Genomic DNA, 20,709 nt, shown 5'->3' on the forward strand with positions numbered 1-20,709 from the left:
GAGCTGGATCCTGTGGGGTGAGAGCATGTAAGTGATCCCTTTATAGAGCTGGACCCTGTGGGTTGAGGGCATGTAGGTGATCCGTGCATAGAGCTGGATCCTGTGGGGTGAGGGCATGTAGGTGATCCCTGCATAGAGCTGGATCCTGTGGGGTGAGGGCATGTAAGTGATCCCTTTATAGAGCTGGATCCTGTGGGGTGAGGGCATGTAGGTGATCCCTGCATAGAGCTGGATCCTGTGGGGTGAGGGCATGTAGGTGATCCCTGTAGAGATGGATCCTGTGGGGTGAGGGCATGTAAGTGATCCCTTTATAGAACTGGATCCTGTGGAGTGAGGGCATGTAGGTTATCCCTGTATAGAGCTGGATCCTGTGGGGTGAGGGAATGTAAGAGAGCCCTTTATAGTGCTGGATCCTGTGGGGTGAGGGCATGTAAGTGATCCCTGCATAGCGCTGGATCCTGTGGGGTGAGGGCATGTAAGTGAACCCTTTATAGAGCTGGATCCTGTGGGGTGAGGGCATGTAGGTGAAATCTGTATAGAGCTGGATCCTGTGGGGTGAGGGCATGTAAGTGATCCCTTTATAGAGCTGGATCCTGTGGGATGAGGGCATGTAGGTGATCCCCGCATAGAGCTGGATCCTGTGGGGCTAGGGCATTTAAGTGATCCCTTTATACAGCTGGATCCTGTGGGGTGAGGGCATGTAGGTGATCCCTGTATAGAGCTGGATCCTGTGGGGTGAGGGCATGTAAGTGATCCCTTTATAGAGCTGGATCCTGTGGGGTGAGGGCATGTAGGTGATCCCTGTATAGAGCTGGATCCTGAGGGGTGAGGGCATGTAAGTGATCCCTTTATACAGCTGGATCCTGTGGGGTGAGGGCATTTAGGTGATCCCTGCATAGAGCTGGATCCTGTGGGTTGAGGGCATGTAGGTTATCCCTGCATAGAGCTGGATCCTGTGGGTTGAGGGCATGTAGGTTATCCCTGCAAAGAACTGGATCCTGTGGGGTGAGGGCATGTAACTAATCCCTTTATAGAGCTGGATCCTGTGGGGTGAGGGCATGTAGGTGATCCCTGTATAGAGCTGGATCCTGGGGGGTGAGGGCATGTAAGTGATCCCTTTATACAGCTGAATCCTGTGGGATGAGGGCATGTAGGTGATCCCTGCATAGAGCTGGATCCTGTGGGGTTTGGGCATGTAAGTGATCCCTTTATAGAACTGGATCCTGTGGGGTGAGGGCATGTACGTGATCCCTGCATAGAGCTAGATCCTGTGGGGTGAGGGCATGTAGGTGATCCCTGCATAGAGCTGGATCCTGTGGGGTGAGGGCATGTAGGTGATCACTGCATAGAGCTGGATCCTGTGGGGTGAGGGCATGTAAGTGATCCCTTTATAGAGCTGGATCCTGTGGGGTGAGGACATGTAGGTAATCCCTGTATACAGCTGGATCCTGTGGTGTGAGGGAATGTAAGTGATCCCCTTATAGAGCTGAATCCTGTGGGGTGAGGGCATGTAGGTGATCCCTGCATAGAGCTGGATCCTGTGGTGTGAGGGCATGCAGGTGATCCCTGCACAGAGCTGTATCCTGTGGGGTGAGGGCATGTAGGTGATCCTTGCATAGAGCTGGATCCTGTGGGGTGAGGGCATGTAAGTGATCCCTTTATAGAGCTGGATCCTGTGGGGTGAGGGCATGTAGGTGATCCCTGTATAGAGCTGGATCCTGAGGGGTGAGGGCATGTAAGTGATCTCTTTATACAGCTGGATCCTGTGGGGTGGGGGCATGTAGGTGATCCCTGCATAGAGCTGGATCCTGTGGGGTGAGGGCATGTAAGTGATCCCTTTATAAAGCTGGATCCTGTGGGGTGAGGGCATGTAAGTGATCCCTTTATAGAGCTGTATCCTGTGGGGTGAGGGCATGTAGGTGATCATTGCATAGAGCTGGATCCTTTGGTGTGAGGGCATGTAAGTGATCCCTTTATAGAGCTGGATACTGTGGGGTGAGAGCATGTAAGTGATCCCTTAAAAAAAAAAGAGCTGGATCCTGTGTTGTGAGGGCATGTAGGTGATCCCCGCATAGAGCTGGATAATGTGGGGTGAGGGCATGTAAGTGATCCCTTTATAGAGCTGGATCCTGTGGGGTGAGGGCATGTAGGTGATCCCTTTAAAGAGCTGGATCCTGTGGGGTGTGGGCATGTAGGTGATCCCTGCATAGAGCTGGATCCTGTGGGGTGAGGGCATGTAGGTGATCCCTGCATAGAGCTGGATCCTGTGGGGTGAGGGCAAGTAAGTGATCCCTTTATAGAGCTGGATCCTGTGGGGTGAGGGCTTGTAGGTGATCCCTGCATAGAGCTGGATCCTGTGGGGTGAGGGCATGTAGGTGATCCCTGCATAGAGCTGGATCCTGTGGGGTGAGGGCATGTAAGTGATCCCTTTATAGAACTGGATCCTGTGGAGAGAGGGCATGTAGGTGATCCCTGTATGGAGCTGGATCCTGTGGGGTGAGGGCATGTAAGAGAGCCCTTTATAGTGCTGGATCCTGTGGGGTGAGGGCATGTAGGTGATCCCTGCATAGCGCTGGATCCTGTGGGGTGAGGGCATGTAAGTGAAACCTTTATAGAGCTGGATCCTGTGGGGTGAGGGCATGTAGGTGAAATCTGTATAGAGCTGGATCCTGTGGGGTGAGGGCATGTAAGTGATCCCTTTATAGAGCTGGACCCTGTGGGTTGAGGGCATGTAGGTGATCCCCGCATAGAGCTGGATCCTGTGGGGTGAGGGCATGTGAGTGATCCCTTTATAGAGCTGGATCCTGTGGGTTGAGGGCATGTAGGTTATCCCTGCATAGAACTGGATCCTGTGGGGTGAGGGCATGTAAGTAATCCCTTTATAGAGCTGGATCCTGTGGGCCGAGGGCATGTAGGTGATCCCTGCATAGAGCTGGATCCTGTGGGGTTAGGGCATGTAAGTGATCCCTTTATAGAGCTGGATCCTGTGGGGTGAGGGCATGTAGGTGATCCCTGTATAGAGCTGGATCCTGTGTGGTGAGGGCATGTAAGTGATCCCTTTATAGAGCTGGATCCTGTGGGGTGAGGGCATGTAGGTGATCCCTGTATAGAGCTGGATCCTGAGGGGTGAGGGCATGTAAGTGATCCCTTTATACAGCTGGATCCTGTGGGGTGAGGGCATGTAGGTGATCCCTGCATAGAGCTGGATCCTGTGGGATGAGGGCATGTAAGTGATCCCTTTATAGAGCTGGATCCTGTGGGGTGACGGCATGTAGGTGATCCCTGTATAGCGCTGTATCCTGTGGGGTGATGGCATGTAAGTGATCCCTTTATAGAGCTGGTTCCTGTTGGGTGAGGGTATGTAGGTGATCACTGTATAGAGCTGGATCCTGTGGGGTGAGGGCATGTAAGTGATCCCTTTATAGAGCTGGATCCTGTGGGGTGAGGGCATGTAGATGATCCCTGTATAGAGCTGGATCCTGTGGGGTGAGGGCGTGTAGGTGATCCCTTTATAGAGCTGGATCATGTGGCGTGAGGGAATATAGGTGATCCCTGCATAGAGCTGGATCCTGTGGGGTGAGGGCATGTAGGTGGTCCCTGCATAGAGCTGGATCCTGTGGGGTGAGGGCATGCAAGTGATCCCTTTATAGAGCTGAATCCTGAGGAGTGAGGGAATATAGGTTATCCCTGCATAGAGCTGGATCCTGTGGGGTGAGGGCATGTAGGTGGTCCCTGCATAGAGCTGGATCCTGTGGGGTGAGGGCATGCAAGTGATCCCTTTATAGAGCTGAATCCTGAGGAGTGAGGGCATGTAGGTGATCCCTGCATAGAGCTGTATCCTGTGGGGTGAGGGCATGTAGGTGATCATTGCATAGAGCTGGATCCTTTGGTGTGAGGGCATGTAAGTGATCCCTTTATAGACCTGGATACTGTGGGGTGAGAGCATGTAAGTGATCCCTTAAAAAAAAAGAGCTGGATCCTGTGTTGTGAGGGCATGTAGGTGATCCCCGCATAGAGCTGGATAATGTGGGGTGAGGGCACGTAAGTGATCCCTTTATAGAGCTGGATCCTGTGGGGTGAGGGCATGTAGGTGATCCCTTTAAAGAGCTGGATCCTGTGTGGTGAGGGCATGTAGGTGATCCCTGCATAGAGCTGGATCCTGTGGGGTGAGGGCATGTAGGTGATCCCTGCATAGAGCTGGATCCTGTGGGGTGAGGGCAAGTAAGTGATACCTTTACAGAGCTGGATCCTGTGGGGTGAGGGCTTGTAGGTGATCCCTGCATAGAGCTGGATCCTGTGGGGTGAGGGCATGTAAGTGATACCTTTATAGAGCTGGATCCTGAGGAGTGAGGGCATGTAGGTGATCCCTTTATAGAGCTGGATCCTGTGGGGTGAGGGCATGCAAGTGATCCCTTTATAGAGCTGTATCCTGTGGGGTGAGGGCATGTAAGTGATCCCTTTATAGAGCTGTATCCTGTGGGGTGAGGGCATGTAGGTGATCATTGCATAGAGCTGGATCCTGTGGGGTGAGGGCATGTAAGTGATCCCTTTATAGAGCTGGATCCTGTGGGGTGAGGGCATGTAGGTGATCCCTGCATAGAGCTGGATCCTGTGGGGAGAGGGCATGTAAGTGATCCCTTTATAGAGCTGGATCCTGTGGGGTGAGAGCATGTAAGTTATCCCTTTATAGAGCTGGACCCTGTGGGTTGAGGGCATGTAGGTGATCCGTGCATAGAGCTGGATCCTGTGGGGTGAGGGCATGTAAGTGATCCCTGCATAGAGCTGGATCCTGTGGGGTGAGGGCATGTAAGTGATACCTTTATAGAGCTGGATCCTGTGTGGTGAGGGCATGTAGGTGATCCCTGCATAGAGCTGGATCCTGTGGGGTGAGGGCATGTAGGTGATCCCTGTATAGAGCTGGATCCTGTGGGGTGAGGGCATGTAAGTGATCCCTTTATAGAACTGGATCCTGTGGAGTGAGGGCATGTAGGTTATCCCTGTATAGAGCTGGATCCTGTGGGGTGAGGGAATGCAGGAGAGCCCTTTATAGTGCTGGATCCTGTGGGGTGAGGGCATGTAAGTGATCCCTGCATAGCGCTGGATCCTATGGGGTGAGGGCATGTAAGTGAACCCTTTATAGAGCTGGATCCTGTGGGGTGAGGGCATGTAGGTGAAATCTGTATAGAGCTGGATCCTGTGGGGTGAGGGCATGTAAGTGATCCCTTTATAGAGCTGGATCCTGTGGGATGAGGGCATGTAGGTGATCCCCGCATAGAGCTGGATCCTGTGGGGCTAGGGCATGTAAGTGATCCCTTTATAGAGCTGGATCCTGTGGGGCGAGGGCATTTAGGTGATCCCTGCATAGAGCTGGATCCTGTGGGTTGAGGGCATGTAGGTTATCCCTGCATAGAGCTGGATCCTGTGGGTTGAGGGCATGTAGGTTATCCCTGCAAAGAACTGGATCCTGTGGTGTGAGGGCATGTAACTAATCCCTTTATAGAGCTGGATCCTGTGGGGTGAGGGCATGTAGGTGATCCCTGTATAGAGCTGGATCCTGGGGGGTGAGGGCATGTAAGTGATCCCTTTATACAGCTGAATCCTGTGGGATGAGGGCATGTAGGTGATCCCTGCATAGAGCTGGATCCTGTGGGGTGAGGGCATGTAAGTGATCCCTTTATAGAACTGGATCCTGTGGGGTGAGGGCATGTACGTGATCCCTGCATAGAGCTAGATCCTGTGGGGTGAGGGCATGTAGGTGATCCCTGCATAGAGCTGGATCCTGTGGGGTGAGGGCATGTAGGTGATCACTGCATAGAGCTGGATCCTGTGGTGTGAGGGCATGTAAGTGATCCCTTTATAGAGCTGGATCCTGTGGGGTGAGGACATGTAGGTAATCCCTGTATACAGCTGGATCCTGTGGTGTGAGGGAATGTAAGTGATCCCCTTATTGAGCTGAATCCTGTGGGGTGAGGGCATGTAGGTGATCCCTGCATAGAGCTGGATCCTGTGGGGTGAGGGCATGCAGGTGATCCCTGCACAGAGCTGTATCCTGTGGGGTGAGGGCATGTAGGTGATCCTTGCATAGAGCTGGATCCTGTGGGGTGAGGGCATGTAAGTGATCCCTTTATAGAGCTGGATCCTGTGGGGTGAGGGCATGTAGGTGAACCCTGTATAGAGCTGGATCCTGAGGGGTGAGGGCATGTAAGTGATCACTTTATACAGCTGGATCCTGTGGGGTGGGGGCATGTAGGTGATCCCTGCATAGAGCTGGATCCTGTGGGGTGAGGGCATGTAAGTGATCCCTTTATAGAGCTGGATCCTGTGGGGTGAGGGCATGTAAGTGATCCCTTTATAGAGCTGTATCCTGTGGGGTGAGGGCATGTAGGTGATCATTGCATAGAGCTGGATCCTTTGGTGTGAGGGCATGTAAGTGATCCCTTTATAGATCTGGATACTGTGGGGTGAGAGCATGTAAGTGATCCCTTAAAAAAAAAAGAGCTGGATCCTGTGTTGTGAGGGCATGTAGGTGATCCCCGCATAGAGCTGGATAATGTGGGGTGAGGGCATGTAAGTGATCCCTTTATAGAGCTGGATCCTGTGGGGTGAGGGCATGTAGGTGATCCCTTTAATGAGCTGGATCCTGTGGGGTGAGGGCATGTAGGTGATCCCTGCATAGAGCTGGATCCTGTGGGGTGAGGGCATGTAGGTGATCCCTGCATAGAGCTGGATCCTGTGGGGTGAGGGCAAGTAAGTGATCCCTTTATAGAGCTGGATCCTGTGGGGTGAGGGCTTGTAGGTGATCCCTGCATAGAGCTGGATCCTGTGGGGTGAGGGCATGTAAGTGATACCTTTATAGAGCTGGATCCTGAGGAGTGAGTGCATGTAGGTGATCCCTTTATAGAGCTGGATCCTGTGGGGTGAGGGCATGCAAGTGATCCCTTTATAGAGCTGTATCCTGAGGGGTGAGGGCATGTAAGTGATCCCTTTATAGAGCTGTATCCTGTGGGGTGAGGGCATGTAGGTGATCATTGCATAGAGCTGGATCCTGTGGGGTGAGGGCATGTAAGTGATCCCTTTATAGAGCTGGATCCTGTGGGGTGAGGGCATGTAGGTGATCCCTGCATAGAGCTGGATCCTGTGGGGAGAGGGCATGTAAGTGATCCCTTTATAGAGCTGGATCCTGTGGGGTGAGAGCATGTAAGTGATCCCTTTATAGAGCTGGACCCTGTGGGTTGAGGGCATGTAGGTGATCCGTGCATAGAGCTGGATCCTGTGGGGTGAGGGCATGTAGGTGATCCCTGCATAGAGCTGGATCCTGTGGGGTGAGGGCATGTAAGTGATCCCTTTATAGAGCTGGATCCTGTGGGGTGAGGGCATGTAGGTGATCACTGCATAGAGCTGGATCCTGTGGGGTGAGGGCATGTAGGTGATCCCTGCATAGAGTTGGATCCTGTGGGGTGAGGGCATGTAGGTGATCCCTGTATAGAGCTGGATCCTGTGGGGTGAGGGCATGTAAGTGATCCCTTTATAGAGCTAGATCCTGAGATGTGAGGGCATGTATGTGATCCCTGTATAGAGCTCTATCCTGTAGGGTGAGGGCATGTAAGTTATCCCTGCATAGAGCTGGATCCTCTGGGGTGAGGGCATGTAAGTGATCCCTGCATAGAGCTGATTCCTGTGGGGTGAGAGCATGTAGGTGATCCCTTTATAGTGCTGGATCCTGTGGGGTGAGGGCATGTAAGTGATCCCTTTATAGAACTGGATCCTGTGGAGTGAGGGCATGTAGGTTATCCCTGTATAGAGCTGGACCCTGTGGGGTGAGGGAATGTAAGAGAGCCCTTTATAGTGCTGGATCCTGTGGGGTGAGGGCATGTAAGTGATCCCTGCATAGCGCTGGATCCTGTGGGGTGAGGGCATGTAAGTGAACCCTTTATAGAGCTGGATCCTGTGGGGTGAGGGCATGTAGGTGAAATCTGTATAGAGCTGGATCCTGTGGGGTGAGGGCATGTAAGTGATCCCTTTATAGAGCTGGATCCTGTGGGATGAGGGCATGTAGGTGATCCCTGCATAGAGCTGGATCCTGTGGGTTGAGGGCATGTAGGTTATCCCTGCATAGAGCTGGATTCTGTGGGTTGAGGGCATGTAGGTTATCCCTGCAAAGAACTGGATCCTGTGGGGTGAGGGCATGTAACTAATCCCTTTATAGAGCTGGATCCTGTGGGCCGAGGGCATGTAGGTGATCCCTGCATAGAGCTGGATCCTGTGGGGTTAGGGCATGTAAGTGATCCCTTTATAGAGCTGGATCCTGTGGGGTGAGGGCATGTAGGTGATCGCTGTATAGAGCTGGATCCTGTGGGGTGAGGGCATGTAAGTGATCCCTTTATAGAGCTGGATCCTGTGGGGTGAGGGCATGTAGGTGATCCCTGTATAGAGCTGGATCCTGGGGGGTGAGGGCATGTAAGTGATCCCTTTATACAGCTGAATCCTGTGGGATGAGGGCATGTAGGTGATCCCTGCATAGAGCTGGATCCTGTGGGGTGAGGGCATGTAAGTGATCCCTTTATAGAGCTGGATCCTGTGGGGTGAGGGCATGTACGTGATCCCTGCATAGAGCTGGATCCTGTGGGGTGAGGGCATGTAGGTGATCCCTGCATAGAGCTGGATCCTGTTGGGTGAGGGCATGTAGGTGATCACTGCATAGAGCTGGATCCTGTGGGGTGAGGGCATGTAAGTGATCCCTTTATAGAGCTGGATCCTGTGGGGTGAGGGCATGTAGGTAATCCCTGTATAGAGCTGGATCCTGTGGTGTGAGGGAATGTAAGTGATCCCCTTATAGAGCTGAATCCTGTGGGGTGAGGGCATGTAAGTTATCCCTGCATAGAGCTGGATCCTCTGGGGTGAGGGCATGTAAGTGATCCCTGCATAGAGCTGATTCCTGTGGGGTGAGAGCATGTAGGTGATCCCTTTATAGTGCTGGATCCTGTGGGGTGAGGGCATGTAAGTGATCCCTTTATAGAACAGGATCCTGTGGAGTGAGGGCACGTAGGTTATCCCTGTATAGAGCTGGATCCTGTGGGGTGAGGGAATGTAAGAGAGCCCTTTATAGTGCTGGATCCTGTGGGGTGAGGGCATGTAAGTGATCCCTGCATAGCGCTGGATCCTGTGGGGTGAGGGCATGTAAGTGAACCCTTTATAGAGCTGGATCCTGTGGGGTGAGGGCATGTAGGTGAAATCTGTATAGAGCTGGATCCTGTGGGGTGAGGGCATGTAAGTGATCCTTTTATAGAGCTGGATCCTGTGGGATGAGGGCATGTAGGTGATCCCTGCATAGAGCTGGATCCTGTGGGTTGAGGGCATGTAGGTTATCCCTGCATAGAGCTGGATTCTGTGGGTTGAGGGCATGTAGGTTATCCCTGCAAAGAACTGGATCCTGTGGGGTGAGGGCATGTAACTAATCCCTTTATAGAGCTATATCCTGTGGGCCGAGGCCATGTAGGTGATCCCTGCATAGAGCTGGATCCTGTGGGGTTAGGGCATGTAAGTGATCCCTTTATAGAGCTGGATCCTGTGGGGTGAGGGCATGTAGGTGATCGCTGTATAGAGCTGGATCCTGTGGGGTGAGGGCATGTAAGTGATCCCTTTATAGAGCTGGATCCTGTGGGGTGAGGGCATGTAGGTGATCCCTGTATAGAGCTGGATCCTGTGGGGTGAGGGCATGTAGGTGATCCCTGCATAGAGCTGGATCCTGTGGGGTGAGGGCATGTAAGTGATCCCTTTATAGAGCTGGATCCTGTGGGGTGAGGGCATGTAGGTGATCCCTGCATAGAGCTGGATCCTGTGGGGTGAGGGCATGTTGGTGATCCCTGCATAGAGCTGGATCCTGTGGGATGAGGGCATGTAGGTGATCCCTGCATAGAGCTGGAACCTGTGGGGTTAGGGCATGTAAGTGATCCCTTAATAGAGGTGGATCCTGTGGGGTGAGGGCATGTAGGTGATCCCTGTATAGAGCTGGATCCTGTGGGGTGAGGGCATGTAAGTGATCCCTTTATAGAGCTGGATCCTGTGGGGTGAGGGCATGTAGGTGATCCCTGTATAGAGCTGGATCCTGAGGGGTGAGGGCATGTAAGTGATCCCTTTATACAGCTGAATCCTGTGGGATGAGGGCATGTAGGTGATCCCTGCATAGAGCTGGATCCTGTGGGGTGAGGGCATGTAAGTGATCCCTTTATAGACTTGGATCCTGTGGGGTGAGGGCATGTACGTGATCCCTGCATAGAGCTGGATCCTGTGGGGTGAGGGCATGTAGGTGATCCCTGCATAGAGCTGGATCCTGTGCGGTGAGGGCATGTAGGTGATCCCTGCATAGAGCTGGATCCTGTGGGGTGAGGGCATGTAAGTGATCCCTTTATAGAGCTGGATCCTTTGGGGTGAGTGCATGTAGGTAATCCCTGTATAGAGCTGGATCCTGTGGGGTGAGGGAATGTAAGTGATCCCCTTATAGAGCTGAATCCTGTGGGGTGAGGGCATGTAGGTGATCCCTGCATAGAGCTGGATCCTGTGGGGTGAGGGCATGCAGGTGATCCCTGCACAGAGCTGTATCCTGTGGGGTGAGGGCATGTAGGTGATCCTTGCATAGAGCTGGATCCTGTGGGGTGAGGGCATGTAAGTTATCCCTTTATAGAGCTGGATCCTGTGGGGTGAGGGCATGTAGGTGATCCCTGTATAGAGCTGGATCCTGTGGGATGAGGGCATGTAAGTGATCCCTTTATAGAACTGGATCCTGTGGGGTGAGGGCATGTAGGTGATCCCTGTATAGAGCTGGATCCTGTGGGGTGAGGGCGTGTAAGTGATCCCTTTATAGAGCTGGATCCTGTGGGGTTAGCGTATGTAGGTGATCCCTGCATAGAGCTGGAGACTGTGGGGTGAGGGCATGTAGGTGATCCCTGCATAGAGCTGGATCCTGTGGGGTGAGGGCATGTAGGTGATCCCTGCATACAGCTGGATCCTGTGGGGTGAGTGAATGTAAGTGATCCCTTAATAAAGCTGGATCCTGTGGGCTGAGGGTATGTAGGTGATCCCTGCATAGAGCTGGATCCTGTGGGGTGAGGGCATGTAAGTGATCCCTTTATAGAGCTGGATCCTGTGGGGTGAGGGCATGTAGGTGATCCCTGTATAGAGCAGTATCCTGTGGGGTGATGGCATGTAAGTGATCCCTTTATAGAGCTGGTTCCTGTTGGGTGAGGGCATGCAGGTGATCACTGCATAGAGCTGGATCCTGTGGGGTGAGGGCATGTAAGTGATCCCTTTGTAGAGCTGGATCCCATGGGGTGAGGGCATGTAGATGATCCCTGTATAGAGCTGGATCCTGTGGGGTGAGGGCGTGTAGGTGATCCCTTTTTAGAGCTGGGTCATGTGGCGTGAGGGAATATAGGTGATCCCTGCATAGAGCTCGATCCTGTGGGGTGAGGGCATGTAAGTGATCCCTTTATAGAGCTGGATCCTGTGGGGTGATGGCATGTAGGTGATCCCTGCATAGAGCTGGATCCTGTGGGGTGAGGGCATGTAAGTGATCCCTTTATAGAGCTGGATCCTGTGGGGTGAGGGCATGTAGGTGATCCCTGCATAGAGCTGGATCCTGTGGGGTGAGGGCATGTAAGTGATCCCTTTATAGAGCTGGTTCCTGTGGGGTGAGGGCATGTGGGTGATCCCTGCATAGAGCTGGATCGTGTGGAGTGAGGGCATGTAAGTGATCCCTTTATAGAGCTGGATCCTGTGGGGTGAGGGCATGTAGGTGCTCCCTTTATAGAGCTGGATCCTGTGGGGTGAGGACATGTAGGTGATCCCTGTATAGAGCTGGATCCTGTGGGGTGAGGACATGTAAGTGATCCCTTTATAGAGCTGGATCCTGTGGGGTGAGGGCATGTAGGTGATCCCTGCATAGAGCTGGATCCTGTGGGGTGAGGGCAAGTAGGTGATCCCTGCATAGAGCTGGATCCTGTGGGGTGAGGGCATGCAAGTGATCCATTTACAGAGCTGGATCCTGTGGGGTGTGGGCATGTAGGTGATCCCTGTATATAGCTGGATCCTGTGGGGTGAGGGCATGTAAGTGATCCCTTTATAGAGCTGGATCCTGTGGGGTGAGGGCATGTAGGTTATCCCTGCATAGAGCTGGATCCTGTGGGGTGAGGGCATGTAGGTGATCCCTGCATAGAGCTGGATCCTGTGGGGTGAGGGCATGTAAGTGGTGCCTTTATAGAGCTGGATCCTGTGGGGTGAGGGCATGTAGGTGATCCCTGTATAGAGCTGGATCCTGAGGGGTGAGGGCATGTAAGTGATCCCTTTATACAGCTGAATCCTGTGGGATGAGGGCATGTACGTGATCCCTGCATAGAGCTGGATCCTGTGGGGTGAGGGCATGTAGGTGATCCCTGCATAGAGCTGGATCCTGTGGGGTGAGGGCATGTAGGTGATCCCTGCATAGAGCTGGAACCTGTGGGGTTAGGGCATGTAAGTGATCCCTTAATAGAGGTGGATCCTGTGGGGTGAGGGCATGTAGGTGATCCCTGTATAGAGCTGGATCCTGTGTGGTGAGGGCATGTAAGTGATCCCTTTATAGAGCTGGATCCTGTGGGGTGAGGGCATGTAGGTGATCCCTGTATAGAGCTGGATCCTGAGGGGTGAGGGCATGTAAGTGATCCCTTTATACAGCTGAATCCTGTGGGATGAGGGCATGTAGGTGATCCCTGCATAGAGCTGGATCCTGTGGGGTGAGGGCATGTAAGTGATCCCTTTATAGAGTTGGATCCTGTGGGGTGAGGGCATGTACATGATCCCTGCATAGAGCTGGATCCTGTGGGGTGAGGGCATGCAGGTGATCCCTGCACAGAGCTGTATCCTGTGGGGTGAGGGCATGTAGGTGATCCTTGCATAGAGCTGGATCCTGTGGGGTGAGGGCATGTAAGTTATCCCTTTATAGAGCTGGATCCTGTGGGGTGAGGGCATGTAGGTGATCCCTGTATAGAGCTGGATCCTGTGGGATGAGGGCATGTAAGTGATCCCTTTATAGAACTGGATCCTGTGGGGTGAGGGCATGTAGGTGATCCCTGTATAGAGCTGGATCCTGTGGGGTGAGGGCGTGTAAGTGATCCCTTTATAGAGCTGGATCCTGTGGGGTTAGCGTATGTAGGTGATCCCTGCATAGAGCTGGAGACTGTGGGGTGAGGGCATGTAGGTGATCCCTGCATAGAGCTGGATCCTGTGGGGTGAGGGCATGTAGGTGATCCCTGCATACAGCTGGATCCTGTGGGGTGAGTGCATGTAAGTGATCCCTTAATAAAGCTGGATCCTGTGGGCTGAGGGTATGTAGGTGATCCCTGCATAGAGCTGGATCCTGTGGGGTGAGGGCATGTAAGTGATCCCTTTATAGAGATGGATCCTGTGGGGTGAGGGCATGTAGGTGATCCCTGTATAGAGCAGTATCCTGTGGGGTGATGGCATGTAAGTGATCCCTTTATAGAGCTGGTTCCTGTTGGTTGAGGGCATGTAGGTGATCACTGCATAGAGCTGGATCGTGTGGGGTGAGGGCATGTAAGTGATCCCTTTGTAGAGCTGGATCCCATGGGGTGAGGGCATGTAGATGATCCCTGTATAGAGCTGGATCCTGTGGGGTGAGGGCGTGTAGGTGATCTCTTTTTAGAGCTGGATCATGTGGCGTGAGGGAATATAGGTGATCCCTGCATAGAGCTCGATCCTGTGGGGTGAGGGCATGTAAGTGATCCCTTTATAGAGCTGGATCCTGTGGGGTGATGGCATGTAGGTGATCCCTGCATAGAGCTGGATCCTGTGGGGTGAGGGCATGTAAGTGATCCCTTTATAGAGCTGGATCCTGTGGGGTGAGGGCATGTAGGTGATCCCTGCATAGAGCTGGATCCTGTGGGGTGAGGGCATGTAAGTGATCCCTTTATAGAGCTGGTTCCTGTGGGGTGAGGGCATTTGGGTGATCCCTGCATAGAGCTGGATCGTGTGGGGTGAGGGCATGTAAGTGATCCCTTTATAGAGCTGGATCCTGTGGGGTGAGGGCATGTAGGTGCTCCCTTTATAGAGCTGGATCCTGTGGGGTGAGGACATGTAGGTGATCCCTGTATAGAGCTGGATCCTGTGGGGTGAGGACATGTAAGTGATCCCTTTATAGAGCTGGATCCTGTGGGGTGAGGGCATGTAGGTGATCCCTGCATACAGCTGGATCCTGTGGGGTGAGTGCATGTAAGTGATCCCTTAATAAAGCTGGATCCTGTGGGCTGAGGGTATGTAGGTGATCCCTGCATAGAGCTGGATCCTGTGGGGTGAGGGCATGTAAGTGATCCCTTTATAGAGCTGGATCCTGTGGGGTGAGGGCATGTAGGTGATCCCTGTATAGAGCTGGATCCTGTGGGGTGAGGGCATGTAGGTGATCCCTGTATAGAGCTGGATCCTGTGGGATGAGGGCATGTAAGTGATCCCTTTATAGAACTGGATCCTGTGGGATGAGGGCATGTAGGTGATCCCTGTATAGAGCTGGATCCTGTGGGGTGAGGGCGTGTAAGTGATCCCTTTATAGAGCTGGATCCTGTGGGGTTAGCGTATGTTGGTGATCCCTGCATAGAGCTGGAGACTGTGGGGTGAGGGCATGTAGGTGATCCCTGCATAGAGCTGGATCCTGTGGGGTGAGGGCATGTAGGTGATCCCTGCATACAGCTGGATCCTGTGGGGTGAGTGCATGTAAGTGATCCCTTAATAAAGCTGGATCCTGTGGGCTGAGGGTATGTAGGTGATCCCTGCATAGAGCTGGATCCTGTGGGGTGAGGGCATGTAAGTGATCCCTTTATAGAGCTGGATCCTGTGGGGTGAGGGCATGTAGGTGATCCCTGTATAGAGCAGTATCCTGTGGGGTGATGGCATGTAAGTGATCCCTTTATAGAGCTGGTTCCTGTTGGTTGAGGGCATGTAGGTGATCACTGCATAGAGCTGGATCCTGTGGGGTGAGGGCATGTAAGTGATCCCTTTGTAGAGCTGGATCCCATGGGGTGAGGGCATGTAGATGATCCCTGTATAGAGCTGGATCCTGTGGGGTGAGGGCGTGTAGGTGATCCCTTTTTAGAGCTGGATCATGTGGCGTGAGGGAATATAGGTGATCCCTGCATAGAGCTCGATCCTGTGGGGTGAGGGCATGTAAGTGATCCCTTTATAGAGCTGGATCCTGTGGGGTGATGGCATGTAGGTGATCCCTGCATAGAGCTGGATCCTGTGGGGTGAGGGCATGTAAGTGATCCCTTTATAGAGCTGGATCCTGTGGGGTGAGGGCATGTAGGTGATCCCTGCATAGAGCTTGATCCTGTGGGGTGAGGGCATGCAAGTGATCCCTTTATAGAGCTGGATCCTGTGGGGTGAGGGCATGTAGGTGATTTCTGTATATAGCTTGATCCTGTGGGGTGAGGGCATGTAAGTGACCCCTTTTTAGTGCTGGATCCTGTGGGGTGAGGGCATGTAGGTGATCCCTGCATAGAGCTGGATCCTGTGGGGTGAGGGCATGTAGGTGATCCCTGCATAGAGCTGGACACTGTGGGGTGAGGGCATGTAAGTGATGCCTTTTTAGAGCTGGATCCTGTGGGGTGAGGGCATATAGGTGATCCCTGCAAAGAGCTGGATCCTGTGAGGTGAGGGCATGTAAGTGATCCCTGCATAGAGCTGGATCCTGTGGGGTGAGGGCATGTAGGTGATCCCTTTATAGAGCTGGTTCCTGTGGGGTGAGGGCATGTAGGTGATCCCTGCATAGAGCAGGATCCTGCGGGGTGAGGGCATGTAAGTGGTCCCTTTATAGAGCTGGATCCTGTGGGGTGAGGGCATGTAGGTGATCCCTGCATAGAGCTGGAACCTGTGGGGTGAGGGCATGTAGGTGATCCCTGCAAACAGCTGGATCCTGTGGGGTGAGTGCATGTAAGTGATCCCTTAATAAAGCTGGATCCTGTGGGCTGAGGGTATGTAGGTGATCCCTGCATAGAGCTGGATCCTGTGGGGTGAGGGCATGTATGTGATCCCTTTATAGAGCTGGATCCTGTGGGGTGAGGGCATGTAGGTGATCCCTGTATAGAGCAGTATCCTGTGGGGTGATGGCATGTAAGTGATCCCTTTTTAGAGCTGGTTCCTGTTGGGTGAGGGCATGTAGGTGATCACTGCATAGAGCTGGATCCTGTGGGGTGAGGGCATGTAAGTGATCCCTTTATAGAGCTGGATCCCGTGGGGTGAGGGCATGTAGATGATCCCTGTATAGAGCTGGATCCTGTGGGGTGAGGGCGTGTAGGTGATCACTTTTTAGAGCTGGATCATGTGGCGTGAGGGAATATACGTGATCCCTGCATAGAGCTGGATCCTGTGGGGTGAGGGCATGTAAGTGATCCCTTTATAGAGCTGGATCCTGTGGGGTGATGGCATGTAGGTGATCCCTGCATAGAGCTGGATCCTGTGGGGTGAGGGCATGTAAGTGATCCCTTTATAGAGCTGGATCCTGTGGGGTGAGGGCATGTAGGTGATCCCTGCATAGAGCTGGATCCTGTGGGGTGAGGGCATGTAAGTGATCCCTTTATAGAGCTGGTTCCTGTGGGGTGAGGGCATGTGGGTGATCCCTGCATAGAGCTGGATCGTGTGGGGTGAGGGCATGTAAGTGATCCCTTTATAGAGCTGGATCCTGTGGGGTGAGGGCATGTAGGTGCTCCCTTTATAGAGCTGGATCCTGTGGGGTGAGGACATGTAGGTGATCCCTGTATAGAGCTGGATCCTGTGGGGTGAGGACATGTAAGTGATCCCTTTATAGAGCTGGATCCTGTGGGGTGAGGGCATGTAGGTGATCCCTGCATAGAGCTGCATCCTGTGGGGTGAGGGCATGTAGGTGATCCCTGCACAGAGCTGGATCCTGTGGGGTGAGGGCATGCAAGTGATCCATTTATAGAGCTGGATCCTGTGGGGTGTGGGCATGTAGGTGATCCCTGTATATAGCTGGATCCTGTGGGGTGAGGGCATGTAAGTGATCCCTTTATAGAGCTGGATCCTGTGGGGTGAGGGCATGTAGGTGATCCCTGCATAGAGCTGGATCCTGTGGGGTGAGGGCATGTAGGTGATCCCTGCATAGAGCTGGATCCTGTGGGGTGAGGGCATGTAAGTGGTGCCTTTATAGATCTGGATCCTGTGGGGTGAGGGAATGTAGGTGATCCCTGCAAAGAGCTGGATCCTGTGGGGTGAGGGCATGTAAGTGATCCCTGCATAGAGCTGGATCCTGTGGGGTGAGGGCATGTAAGTGATCCCTTTATAGAGCTGGATCCTGTGGGGTGAGGGCATGTAGGTGATCCCTGCATAGAGCTGGATCCTGTGGGGTGAGGGCATGTAAGTGATCCCTTTATAGAGCTGGATCCTGTGGGGTGAGGGCATGTAGGTGATCCCTGCATAGAGCTGGATCCTGTGGGATGAGGGCATGTAAGTGATCCCTTTATAGAGCTGGATCCTGTGGGGTGAGGGCATGTAGGTGATCCCTGTATAGAGCTGGATCCTGTGGGGTGAGGGCGTGTAAGTGATCCCTTTATAGAGCTGGATCCTGTGGGGTGATGGTATGTAGGTGATCCCTGCATAGAGCTGGATCCTGTGGGGTGAGGGCATGTAGGTGATCCCTGCATAGAGCTGGATCCTGTGGGGTGAGGGCATGTAAGTGATGCCTTTATAGAGCTGGATCCTGTGGGGTGAGGGCATGTAGGTGATCCCTGCAAAGAGCTGGATCCTGTGGGGTGAGGGCATGTAGGTGATCCCTTTATAGAGCTGGATCCTGTGGGGTGAGGGCATGTAGATGATCCCTCTATAGAGCTGGATCCTGTGGGGTGAGGGCGTGTAGGTGATCCCTTTATAGAGCTGGATCATGTGGCGTGAGGGAATATAGGTGATCCCTGCATAGAGCTGGATCCTGTGGGGTGAGGGCATGTAAGTGATCACTTTTTAGAGCTGGATCATGTGGCGTGAGGGAATATAGGTGATCCCTGCATAGAGCTGGATCCTGTGGGGTGAGGGCATGTAAGTGATCCCTTTATAGAGCTGGATCCTGTGGGGTGATGGCATGTAGGTGATCCCTGCATAGAGCTGGATCCTGTGGGGTGAGGGCATGTAAGTGATCCCTTTATAGAGCTGGATCCTGTGGGGTGAAGGCATGTAGGTGATCCCTGCATAGAGCTGGATCCTGTGGGGTGAGGGCGTGTAAGTGATCCCTTTATAGAGCTGGTTCCTGTGGGGTGAGGGCATGTGGGTGATCCCTGCATAGAGCTGGATCGTGTGGGGTGAAGGCATTTAAGTGATCCCTTTATAGAGCTGGATCCTGTGGGGTGAGGGCATGTAGGTGCTCCCTTTATAGAGCTGGATCCTGTGGGGTGAGGACATGTAGGTGATCCCTGTATAGTGCTGGATCCTGTGGGGTGAGGACATGTAAGTGATCCCTTTATAGAGCTGGATCCTGTGGGGTGAGGGCATGTAGGTGATCCCTGCATAGAGCTGCATCCTGTGGGGTGAGGGCATGTAGGTGATCCCTGCATAGAGCTGGATCCTGTGGGGTGAGGGCACGCAAGTGATCCATTTATAGAGCTGGATCCTGTGGGGTGTGGGCATGTAGGTGATCCCTGTATATAGCTGGATCCTGTGGGGTGAGGGCATGTAAGTGATCCCTTTATAGAGCGGTGAGGGCATGTAGGTGATCCCTGCATAGAGCTGGATCCTGTGGGGTGAGGGCATGTAGGTGATCCCTGCATAGAGCTGGATCCTGTGGGGTGAGGGCATGTAAGTGGTGCCTTTATAGATCTGGATCCTGTGGGGTGAGGAAATGTAGGTGATCCCTGCAAAGAGCTGGATCCTGTGGGGTGAGGGCATGTAAGTGATCCCTGCATAGAGCTGGATCCTGTGGGGTGAGGGCATGTAAGTGATCCCTTTATAGAGCTGGATCCTGTGGGGTGAGGGCATGTAGGTGATCCCTGCATAGAGCTGGATCCTGTGGGGTGAGGGCATGTAAGTGATCCCATTATAGAGCTTGATCCTGTGGGGTGAGGGCATGTAGGTGATCCCTGCATAGAGCTGGATCCTGTGGGATGAGGGCATGTAAGTGATCCCTTTATAGAGCTGGATCCTGTGGGGTGAGGGCATGTAGGTGATCCCTGTATAGAGCTGGATCCAGTGGGGTGAGGGCGTGTAAGTGATCCCTTTATAGAGCTGGATCCTGTGGGGTGATGGTATGTAGGTGATCCCTGCATAGAGCTGGATCCTGTGGGGTGAGGGCATGTAGGTGATCCCTGCATAGAGCTGGATACTGTGGGGTGAGGGCATGTAAGTGATGCCTTTATAGAGCTGGATCCTGTGGGGTGAGGGCATGTAGGTGATCCCTGCAAAGAGCTGGATCCTGTGGGGTGAGGGCATGTAGGTGATCCCTGCATAGAGCTGGATCCTGTAAGGTGAGGGCATGTAAGTGATCCCTTTATAGAGCTGGATCCTGTGGGTTGAGGGCATGTAGGTGATCCCTGCATAGAGCTGGATCCTGTGGGGTGAGGGCATGTAAGTGATCCCTTTATAGAGCTGGATCCTGTGGGGTGAGGGCATGTGGGTGATCCCTGCATGGAGCTGGATCGTGTGGGGTCAGGGCATGTAAGTGATCCCTTTATAGAGCTGGATCCTGTGGGGTGAGGGCATGTAGGTGGTCCCTTTATAGAGCTGGATCCTGTGGGGTGAGGACATGTAGGTGATCCCTGTATAGAGCTGCATCCTGTGGGGTGGGTGCATGTAAGTGGTCCCTTTATAGAGCTGGATCCTGTTGGGTGAGGGCATGTAGGTGATCACTGCATAGAGCTGGATCCTGTGGGGTGAGGGCATGTAAGTGATCCCTTTATAGAGCTGGATCCCGTGGGGTGAGGGCATGTAGATGATCCCTGTATAGAGCTGGATCCTGTGGGGTGAGGGCGTGTGGGTGATCACTTTTTAGAGCTGGATCATGTGGCGTGAGGGAATATAGGTGATCCCTGCATAGAGCTGGATCCTGTGGGGTGAGGGCATGTAAGTGATCCCTTTATAGAGCTGGATCCTGTGGGGTGATGGCATGTAGGTGATCCCTGCATAGAGCTGGATCCTGTGGGGTGAGGGCATGTAAGTGATCCCTTTATAGAGCTGGATCCTGTGGGGTGAGGGCATGTAGGTGATCCCTGCATAGAGCTGGATCCTGTGGGGTGAGGGCATGTAAGTGATCCCTTTATAGAGCTGGTTCCTGTGGGGTGAGGGCATGTGGGTGATCCCTGCATAGAGCTGGATCGTGTGGGGTGAGGGCATGTAAGTGATCCCTTTATAGAGCTGGATCCTGTGGGGTGAGGGCATGTAGGTGCTCCCTTTATAGAGCTGGATCCTGTGGGGTGAGGACATGTAGGTGATCCCTGTATAGAGCTGGATCCTGTGGGGTGAGGACATGTAAGTGTTCCCTTTATAGAGCTGGATCCTGTGGGGTGAGGGCATGTAGGTGATCCCTGCATAGAGCTGGATCCTGTGGGGTGAGGGCATGTAGGTGATCCCTGCATAGAGCTGGATCCTGTGGGGTGAGGGCATGCAAGTGATCCATTTATAGAGCTGGATCCTGTGGGGTGTGGGCATGTAGGTGATCCCTGTATATAGCTG

At 53.2% G+C, this 20,709-nt stretch overlaps 4 protein-coding genes across 4 annotated transcripts; all 4 read right to left on the reverse strand.

Annotated features, from left to right (window-relative positions):
* Window positions 1-345: 345 nt before the first annotated feature.
* LOC126195099 (uncharacterized) lies at window positions 346-897 on the reverse strand. Its single transcript, XM_049933569.1, has one exon. The coding sequence runs from the start codon at window positions 895-897 to the stop codon at window positions 346-348; it is 552 nt and encodes a 183-aa protein (XP_049789526.1).
* Window positions 898-9,407: 8,510 nt separating this feature from the next.
* Window positions 9,408-10,634, reverse strand: LOC126195484 (collagen alpha-4(IV) chain-like). The gene has a single exon (XM_049934116.1). The coding sequence runs from the start codon at window positions 10,632-10,634 to the stop codon at window positions 9,408-9,410; it is 1,227 nt and encodes a 408-aa protein (XP_049790073.1).
* Window positions 10,635-16,358: 5,724 nt separating this feature from the next.
* LOC126197309 (collagen alpha-1(III) chain-like) lies at window positions 16,359-17,699 on the reverse strand. The gene has a single exon (XM_049934630.1). It carries the CDS (start codon window positions 17,697-17,699, stop codon window positions 16,359-16,361), a length of 1,341 nt encoding a protein of 446 aa, XP_049790587.1.
* A 324-nt stretch (window positions 17,700-18,023) lies between these two features.
* LOC126197853 (collagen alpha-1(II) chain-like) lies at window positions 18,024-19,667 on the reverse strand. The gene has a single exon (XM_049934670.1). It carries the CDS (start codon window positions 19,665-19,667, stop codon window positions 18,024-18,026), a length of 1,644 nt encoding a protein of 547 aa, XP_049790627.1.
* Window positions 19,668-20,709: the final 1,042 nt, after the last annotated feature.

Source organism: Schistocerca nitens, chromosome 1 (genome assembly GCF_023898315.1).
Source record: "Schistocerca nitens isolate TAMUIC-IGC-003100 chromosome 1, iqSchNite1.1, whole genome shotgun sequence".
Taxonomy (NCBI): domain Eukaryota; kingdom Metazoa; phylum Arthropoda; class Insecta; order Orthoptera; family Acrididae; genus Schistocerca; species Schistocerca nitens.

Coding starts and splice junctions, on each gene's coding strand:
- LOC126195099 (XM_049933569.1), bottom strand. CDS start 897: ATGCAGGGATCACCTAAATGCCCTCACCCCACAGGATCCAGCTGTATA.
- LOC126195484 (XM_049934116.1), bottom strand. CDS start 10,634: ATGCAAGGATCACCTACATGCCCTCACCCCACAGGATACAGCTCTGTG.
- LOC126197309 (XM_049934630.1), bottom strand. CDS start 17,699: ATGCAGGGATCACCTACATGCCCTCACCCCACAGGATCCAGCTCTATG.
- LOC126197853 (XM_049934670.1), bottom strand. CDS start 19,667: ATGCAGGGATCACCCACATGCCCTCACCCCACAGGATCCAGCTCTATA.